Raw genomic sequence first — 10,136 nt, forward strand, 5'->3', positions numbered from 1 at the left:
GCACAGTATGAGCATGACATTGATAAATCAGCCCATTTACAATTCTACTGGAAAAAAAATGTTAATATCCACCCTTTGGGACTGGCCTAAAAACACTTCAGTCAGTAGCACTGCCTTCTTTCTCTAGATTCTCTTGTGTATGCGCTAGTAGCGTAGCGGCTATTGTATAGGAGTACAGGCGAGACGGGGTTTGTCTTTCAGCAAAAATGGATAATTTTTTAAAGGAAAGAATGCGTCGAAAACAAATGGCGCTGAACGTCAGCTTCAGTATGTTACATTGTGTTTGGCAGAAAACTATTCTGTTGGTACGTTTGTAATGTGGTACTTGACCACACCCATAAATCGACAGTGGATGGGCATTTCTGTGTTTATGCCATCTTCACCCGCGGCTTTTCCTTCCGGAGTGTTTCTAACTCTAATTACGAGCTCTACTTCTGTCTTTAGAATGTTGGGACCATTGTTGTTGCTTGGCTGTGGCAGGGGGTGGTCTTTTATCTTCAAATAATTCTCCTAACATATTCTGCCCATCTTCTAGGACTTCTTTTTTTCTCAAACAACATAACTGTCTTTTTTTGTGTTCAACCCCTCCTGACAATCAATGACATAGCTCAAACTGCCAGCTGTCCTGATTTTGGAAGTTACCGGTGTACAATGGTGTCTAATTTCTTTGGGTCACACGTTTGTTAGTATTTAATGTTATGAGCTTGTGTTTCTGATAAAAAATACAGATTGTATTCTGCTAATAACTGGGTTTCTAATTTTATTTACTGTGTCTGTAGTGCTACTTCTCAGCTTATGATTAATTGGTACTTATATTTTTTAAGCAGTATGGAATTTGAAGTTTAGACATGCTCGCAATCCTTGTAGAATTTTTGCAGAATTTGGTCATTTTGGGGGTAAAATTCTGCGCAGAATTTTGAAATTTTCCATGCAGAAAACTACGGTGTCAGATCATCATCAACCTCAACATGTTCCCCATCTTTAAACCGTAACCGCAAACCTTTTCTATTTCTCTCAGACTCTGCATTATGCATGTAAAAAGGTGGAAAATTCAGAACTTGTAAGGGGTGGTGGGGAATAGGCATATTTAGGCAGAAGAGACAAGCTATTGGCTGCTGAGTAAGTATAACAATATAATAGGATTTGGTCAATGGCACATAAGAAGAGTTATATTTGGCATTTTATATAGATTGTATATGTACTAGTACGAGTAACTGTTATAAAGTAATTTGGTATGTCTGCCATGGCCTGACCTATTTTTCAGTTTCCTTGCATTGTTTACCTTTGTTTTGACCTTTGACATTTTTAGAGATGTTTCAAGTATGAATACATGGTTTCATTGTAGATTTGCTCTGTAGCAGTTGATAATTTGTTGATAAAGATAATTCGTTTCAGATACAATTGTGTGTATTTTTTCAGTTCGAAAGGATGTAGTCAGCTGATAGGACTTACACCTATGGTTGTCTCTACCAACGAGGAGTTTGTGGAAGCTTGGACATCTATTCTCACCATCGCTAGATGCCACGTTGTCACTCGGTTTCCCGCCCGTGCTAACAGAAGTAAGTGAATGGTATAGGTTTAGCTCTTGGAGAAGTGTGCTCCAATTCTTAATTTGTGCCGGAGGACATAGTATTTTGAGAGGTTTTCACCAATTCTGTGGAGGCTCCAAGTACAGAAGGAAGTACACGAGTTTTTGATTTACCTTCCTCATGATCCAAATAAACGAACACCAAAAAACGATCACTCTATAGATTATTACTATTTATCCATTGGGATCTACAATTGAAACAAGTTTTTAATTATTTTACCCTACCAGAACACATACACTGAAATCATTTCTGAATACAGCTTTAAAAAAATAGAGAGAAAAAAAAAAATTTCAATGTCTGCATAGTGTAAATTAAAAGTTTGGGGGTTTAGAAATGGCTAAAATGTAATACACTCTTACCCCCTTTAATTTCCTTTTGGCCATCATTGAAAAAAGATTCTACTTGTGCCAGTCGTTGCCTGACGTGGAGCGTACCATTATGAAGGCTGCCTGCCATATGTAGCTGGTATGGTCTTAATAAGTTAACCTTTTGAACCCTTAGCTCCTGGGTTTAAAATAGATTATACTCTTGATTTATTTTTTAGGTCTATTGGTTCACTCAGCTGTGATGTTTAGACAAATTTTTGTAGGACCTTGGATCATGGTAGTGTTTTTCTTTTCTGGGCCTCAGGTTGAATTCTTCATTCACAGTGGTTCTAGGTTTGTATTCAGCAAACCAACCAGTATCAAACTTATGAGGTTATTTCAGTTTCCTGTCATCAGCTGGTGTCAAGCGAATGTCAGTCCACTGCCGCTTACATTGTCATTTTCAGTGTTTCTACTGCTGAACATATCATCCTCCTCACTTATCATTTCATTGTCATTTTACTCATTATTTTCTTTGTTCAATTCTTCCACTGAATCGGTGTCAGATAGCTGAAGAAGTACCTGATCAGTTATAGGATTAGGTCTACACCTTGCTGAACAGACAGCTATGTCATCTGATTGTTTTATGTTTCCACAAACACAACAAATAACGCAGAAAAAATCAAGCGCCTTTGTTGTCAAATGACAATGTACGTTGTGAATGACGATATCATTTAAAAAAATAAAGTAGAGTCAAGGCCATCTGCTTTTTCACATCCCGCTTCTATTTCTGTAAACACTCATCAGATTTAGGTGGGTGTGTCATACCGATATTTCGGTATCCCAGAGTATCTGCCATGTTGTGGTCATACTGATATTTTGGTACAAAGGGCTCAAAGGGTTAGTACTTCTCTGAGAATTGTAACGTTCAAGGGGCGCACACGTGCACAGTGTCTTTCTAGTTTGATAACTGAACTATTTCTCTTGTTGTGTTTCAGACGACCCAGGAGTAGATGTGGTGGTGTCAGACGCTACTTGTCCAGCGAGTGTCGTGCGTCGATGTCGGCAGCTGGATGTTCCTCTTGTGTCTTCAGAATGGGTGGCACAGTGTCTTATCAACGGTAATATGGTTGACTTTGCCGGCCATGAAAGATACAAATACGATTTCATCGAATAAACATTACATAAATGCATGTGGTATAGATACTTACATTTAGTTCATACTAGAGCTGCGACATATGTCTGAAAATGTTGAGTTGGTAGCATGAAACTGCCAGCTGTTGTTATTATTGTTATAGCCCTGTGAACTAAAGTGACTATGGCATTTGATAAAAGGAGTAAAAGATCCCTTTTAATTCGTAAAAATATATTCCAATGCATTTCTACGGTATTGTTTAATTTATTTAGAAGTGATCAGGAAAGTATTTTATAGATTATATGAAAAGTAATAGGATTGTTTTCACTTTTTAAAATGTGAAATAATACCTGTTTGTTTTGTTTATTATTTTTAGAGTGAGGAACAATGAAATTTCTTTCTATGATGTGTTCTAGATGCAATTGTCATTTATAAATTTCTTATAGCCCTCTATGCAATTCATATAAAATTTTGAATCTGCACTTCCCATTTTCATTGTAGACTCCAGCTTGTTTATAACATACATATTTTAAAAACTATTTTTATGTGTGAAGATTTTTATAACTTCTGCCTTATTATGTGGTTTTCTCTATAAAGAAATACCCTTGATTTTGAACTTTAAGTTTTTTTTATTGATAATTTTAGTTTGTTTTTGTGGTATCAATATTGAAATGCTCAAAGGAATGTTTTTTCTCTGTACTTGATTTATTGATCTATGAGTTTTAACTGATGTGCCTTTTTGGCATAATGAAAATGAATGCATGCTTGAGGTATAAAATTTTGTATGATCAATAAAAACTTTTTGAAAGTTTGTGTCTCATTTCTTAAGTAAAGTCATACTTCTTTACTTAACGTCAGTCATTTATGCTTATTCAGTCTTACTTTGCTCTACTGTTTAGTCCCCTTTACCATGTCTCTATGCTTCCAGTAACTGATTTGTATGCTTATGGGCTCTTCCCCCTCTAAAGCAGGGGTAACCAAACAACTACAGCCTGTGGGCCAGATCCAGCCCTCCAGGTCAGTTTGTCTGGCTTGCCTCCATATGGGATTTAAAACTTGGAAGATCCATTTTTAGAGATGTGTTTATTGCATGCTCACAATAATTTCTTCAAACCTTACAGTTGCAGTGCAAATTAAACGTGCTTTTCAAGACTTCATAACTTCTTGAAGCGTAACGCCAATATCACAAATCTCTTCTGGCTTTTTTTTTTTTTTTTTGCAGCTTGGTTTGTAAGATTCAAATATGTGCATACAAGGTGTGATATATCTTTTATATTATTTTTTATGTAAATTATAGGATGTATTACAAGACTTGAGTATTGTAACTCTATTGTCAGGAATATATCTCTAGAGAAAGCTAAAAGATCACATCCTCCTTTATACATAGAAGAAGGGAGTTTTATCTTTGACACGGAACATCTCTGGGAAAGTTTGAGAGCAATGAAATGAGTCCTCTTTCCCATTGTCTTCGAGATTTATATCTCACATTATTCTTTTCAGAATAATGAGTGAGGTAATGTATTTTTATCCACTCTCGCTCCAAAGGTAGTCTTAAAGACCGAGGTGAGACATTTCTTTTATTAGATAACAGCTTTTTGAAGATGATGAAGCAGTTATGAATTTCTAGGAATTGGAGGAAAAACTTCTAAACATGATCGATACATTTAGCATTTATAGTTGGGTAGAAAATAATTTGTGGGACAATAATCAACAAGCAAATGATGAAAAAAATGTTGCCTAGAATCTACAACGCAATCTGAAAATGCTTTTGGAAATGAAAAGCAATTAACAAATCATTTTACGTAACTACGCTCTACTTTCAACATCAAATAGGCGCTTGATCAAGAGTTCAGAATCAGAACTGGTTGAATTTCCACAACCTTGTTGAGCAAGCTGTCAAAGAAAGTTTGATGTAGAAAGGATCTTAACTTTACAGCCAAGATGGCAGTTCTACCAAACATGCATTCTTATTACATCTCGACACTCTTTTGTGAGCTGGTTCACTTCTTAAGAAAAAACTCATCAGCTTTCTAGGGAGAAAAAATGGAGAGGGGGGGGGGGGAGCTTGTCTCTGCTCGGATGTACAGTGGAGTTGGCTTTAATCTAAATCTGTGGGACTTCTGAATTTTCTTCAGATTAACCAGGTTTTCAGATTAGATTATAGCTCAAATGGAAGAGAAAAAAACGAGGATTTTATTTTCTTTCACTTTATTGCTGTTTTAGGATTAAGTGTGTTGTATTTAAGCCGACTCTGCAATGGTAATATAAGGATGTCTGCAAAAAGAGGCATCAGTCGATTTAGCCTTTTAAAAACTGACCCTGGAATCTGCACATAATGACTCCTTAGCCTTATGGGCCATTATCACAAGACATAAGTTACATAATGCAGTAAAACACGGATTGGTCGAATTTGTCGGAATCGACATCGGTAGTTCGAGGGATATCTTACAAAGATGAAGAAAAAACGGGACCGCAGGCACAGTTTGTCGGATGCGTGATTTCGAGTCTTCTGTGTTCGACATTATACCTATCCGTGTTAGTCTGTATAATTGTGTAGACTAGGCCAGTTCTTGTCAACCTTTCTATAGTTAATGTCAGCACCCAACTACATGTGGTGAGGGGCTAGCACAATCCCTGTCACAACCACGACCAGGGTGATCTCAAGACGCCAAAATTACCAAATAGCCTACTAGTGGACGATATCGATCAGAGTATTCAGAGTGGTAATTACTGGTCAAGGTCAAATCAGCACAAACGTTGTTTTTGTTTTTTCCCACGGACCTTTGTTTACTAATAATTGAAATTAGATTAAAGAATTAAGGTGGGAAAACGATGTAGAACGTTTTCGATTCGGGTGAATTGCCCCGTTACAGACAGAATAGGTTTACTCAGGGCGTACAATGTAGCGAGTGCTGGAAATTTTTGGTTTGGAAAGAGCAAAGTACAACATGTAGTAAGACCACCGGAGGAGGGAAATGGGATGGAGATCCTGTTTGATTTGTGGCCCTCTGAAGCAGCTAAATTAACAAGACCAGTAACAAAAACAAGACCCAAAAGACTGAAAGTGGAGTTGGAAAAGGGGGGGGGGCTTGCTGTAATCTCCACTCTCGGACTCGCCTGCTTCCACTTCCATCCAGCTCAAGCAAAGCCAACGATTGGTGGGTGAAATGGAAGTCCTGTTGTGTTGAAAAGAACACGGGTGTCTGACACACTGCCTACACCATATTTCGGGAGTCCAAGGTGTATTGGTTGGGCTCTCGACCTCGAACATAGAGGCCTAGAGTTCGATCCTTCCATAGGAAAGACATCGTCACTCTTCTGTTTTGACGAAGACTACCCGCCTAGACGACCGAGACACCCGCCCTGTGTGTAGGTGATCTAACCTGTGTCGCTAGAGGCTCGTAAAAGATTTCAGAATAGGAGTATATCTCTGGCCAGGAATAGAAACCTTAATCTCTTGGCCAATCACGTATAACCAAATCAAAGTTGGCCTACAACCTAACGTAGTATTTGTACATGGTTGTTTTTTGTGCTTGTGACCTCGTTTCGTCGGCCGCGGCAGTTGCAAAAGGGTGTTGCAAAATTGCTGATACAGAAGTTTTGCTTCACTCAAAAGCAAGCACAAAATCTATTCTTTCCCCGCGGTTTTATGCAACAACAACAAATTTAATCTGAAATTATGCTAAATTGGGCCCCCCCAAAATGTGAACTTATGCGATTCTGTTAAGTTTAACAAAGAATTATAAAGGAAAATAATCAGAAATTATGCAAAAAATTATCAAATTTGGCTAAATTATGCGGGGTGCATAAAACCTCGGAGACAATCTATTAAACACGTCACTGGTACAACAGAAACGCCAAAGACACACTCTTTCTAAAGGTGTCTTTTATTTTTAAAAGCAGTGAATACCAGCTTTAACTTATTAATAAACTTGGGTAAAAATCAGCATTTCTGAATGCAGTCCGCCGCGAGAAGGCCCGCCTTGTATGTTATTTTTGCTATTCATAATTCAGTACACAGTCACTCTTGACGCTTGAAGATGGAGGACGAAACGCTCATTGATGAAGTATACGAGTTTCCGTTTATTTACAACAAATCAAACCCAAAGCACAGTAATAAAGTGTATCTCGAAAAGGCGTCGGTAGATATTGCCCATGAGACAAAATGCAGGGGTAAGTAGGTTAGTCTATCAGTTGCCTTTAAAACAACAACAGTTCGTGCCAGCTGAGTACAGATGCTTATTTTACATAACGTATTGCTTTTCCTTTTTGTAACATGGCCAAACAACCATTGGGGATAAGTGTGTGCGTACGTGTGTGCCTCTGTCTGTGTGTGTGTGTGTGTGCCTCTGTCTATGTGTGTGTGTGTGTAATAATAATAATAAATAACAAATAGCATTTATAGCGCATATCCCTGCTCAACAGCAGGCTCTATGCGCTTAACTGCTTAACACTAGGCCTATATTATTACCCACAGAACACTCCGAAACATTCTCAGCTTCCCGGGAAGCATACAGTGCAAGCAGCTGATTAAGCGCTCAAACACTAACAAACTGACAATAAATGTGTGTGTGTGTACTGTGTGAGTGAGTGAGTGTGTTTGTGTGTGTGTGTGTGCGTGCGCGCGCGCGCCTGTGTCATTCAGATACTCTTTACATTTCTCGTCATCTTGCATGATAGCGGGAAACAAGTGATGAAACTCGCCACATGTTGATCTTGCTCTTAGGGTATGTCTACGTGTCCGCTGAGACGGACAAGGCCTGATCTTTTGCCGGGAGGAAGAAAATCGGTCCGGTCGTTTCCGTATTGTGTCTCCACCAGTTCGGACAAGACACGTCTAGTCTGTTGGCCTACTGGCCGCCTTATCCACACACTGTGCCCCAAGGCTGTGTCCTCAGTACAGGGCTACAAATGGTCGAGGTCAATGAACCCAAGGCGAGAATAAGAAATGAATGGGGCTTTTAAGGAAAATTTGTAAAATTGTTAATAGTATGCGTTTAAACCAGGTGACTTGCGTAAAGACTGCTAATTTTGAGGCGCTGATTACGAATATGACATTAGAATTTTAATCCGAACCCAAAATTAGATTTATTTTTTTTTAGATCCATCGGGGCATGGCTCATGCGTCACGACCCAGCCCGCCTAATTTGAGCAAGCGGCTTTGCAACCGACACGTCTTTTATTGGGGCGTATCGTGTATGTTGACACAGCCAAACAGACTTTCACTGATTTCTTAGGAGAAAGACGGTGGTCTATTTCAGCTACCGACTTTCCGTGAGACGGACTGAATCGGGTCGGTTGGTGTCCGTCGTACCAGACCCGGACCCTAATTCTGCTAACCTCTCCAGCTTCAACAGCACAAATTCTGCTTCGACTACCAAGGCACCCGAGAAATTGCGGGTCACAAGAGCGTGACAAACACACAAAAGAAGTAGAGGGAAAATGACGATAGCAAGGATTAGGAAAGAAAAAGCAGCAGTTCCCTGTTGCAGTTCAGGCACAGTTATGAGCATGAGTTGATGAATCAGCCCATTTACAATAAAATTAGCCAACAATTCTACTCTGCACAAGAACATGGTTACTGTCCTGAGGACATTCCTCCCTTTGGGAATGGCCTAAAACTGTCCCCGTGATTTTATGCACCCCACATAATTTAGCAAAACTTGATCATATTTTGCATAATTTCGGATTATTTTTCTTTATCATACTTTGTTAGAATTAATAGAATCTCATCATTTCGCATTTTTGGGCCCAGTTTGCATAATTTCAGAATTTATCTTTCATAAAACGACGAGGACAGTTAAAGACACTTCAGTCAGTAGCACCCCCGGGGGGGGGGGGGTTGATTGTTTATTTGTTATAGATGTTTGTAGATTTTTTTAAAATTATGATGGAAAGCAATGCTGCCAGGTGGGTTAAATTGTAAAGGGGGGGGGGGGGTCTTGCCGTGACTTAGCATTGAAATCGCTCAGGTTATAAAAGAAGCATAATTAATTACCGGAAAGACAGTAAAACACGCATTATATTGGCTATATACAATATAAAAGGCAACGTGGAAATATAATTATAGCTCGTTGACATTCGTCTGACCGCGGTTAAAATGGGATAAAACAAATCGTTAATCTTTTTGGCTCTTTGCATGCAGGTCTAAAAGTTAAACGACCAACAAAATCTAAAAGCACATTCATAAAAGTCACTGCAAACTAAGGTTCCAGTACGTTTTCTTTGATATAAGCCTAAAACTTAAGCAGGTTTTAAAAAAATAATAATAGGGGATTTACAGCATACACCTGAAACAAACAAAAGTTGGCATATTTTTCCTCAACACCGCACTTTTACATGCGCCAAGAAATGCGATTCAAGAAACGAGGTGAGTAATTTTCATGGCACTTCCGCAGGCCAGCGACCTAACAAAAAATTATTTTTAAAAAAAATCTTGACCCAGTAATAAAAAAAGGTTTTTCTCTTTGGGCCTTATATTTAAAAACACAATTTGGGTGTATATAGGTTTACACAGGATCACTAAAACAAATGACTTACAATAGCCTTGCCTACATTGATGATTTTGAGACAGTGACTACAATAAAATATATTACCCTGCCTCTACATTTCAGTCTGTAGATGTATTCACCCTTCCACGTGCTCCATGTGAGTCTCGAAAACTCACCCCCGTCTCTTGAATCGTTTTTCTAAAGCGAGTACTAAAGTGTGGTGTTGAAGAAAATGTGTCAACATTTTAACTGTTTTAGGTGTATGCTGTACTGTAAATCCCCTATTACTATTTTTTGTGACACGCTTTTGGTTTACCTCATCAAAGAAAACGGGTCGGAACCTTAGTTTGCAGTGACTTGGTCATCCTGACCCATGCAAAATTGGTCAGGGCGATTTCATCTTGCTTTAACCACGGTCAGACGAAAGCGAACAAGTTAAAGTGAATCCCGTGTATGCATCCAAAGAGCAATTTTTACTTTAGGGCCCAGAGAGAAAACCCTTTTTTAAATTATTAGGGCCTACTGGATCAAGATTTTTTAAAACATATAACATTTTTTGTTTGATCGCTGACCAGCGGAAGTGCCATGCAAAGTTTCTTGGGAATAGGTAAATTAA

At 38.7% G+C, this 10,136-nt stretch overlaps 1 protein-coding gene across 2 annotated transcripts in view; it reads left to right on the plus strand.

Moving 5' to 3' along the window:
* The window catches only part of LOC101853978 (TP53-binding protein 1), a 49,214-nt gene extending 45,372 nt beyond the window's left edge, over positions 1 to 3,842 (plus strand). For both annotated transcript variants that reach the window (XM_005110211.3, XM_013089051.2), the window contains exons 32-33: positions 1,420 to 1,559; positions 2,893 to 3,842. In XM_005110211.3, coding sequence (XP_005110268.1) covers positions 1,420 to 1,559; positions 2,893 to 3,071 — 319 coding nt within the window. In that variant the 3' untranslated portion in view covers positions 3,072 to 3,842. The remainder of the gene's footprint in view (positions 1 to 1,419; positions 1,560 to 2,892) is intronic.
* The last annotated feature ends 6,294 nt before the right edge of the window (positions 3,843 to 10,136 follow it).

This window comes from Aplysia californica, unplaced genomic scaffold (genome assembly GCF_000002075.1).
Source record: "Aplysia californica isolate F4 #8 unplaced genomic scaffold, AplCal3.0 scaffold00865, whole genome shotgun sequence".
NCBI lineage: Eukaryota > Metazoa > Mollusca > Gastropoda > Aplysiida > Aplysiidae > Aplysia > Aplysia californica.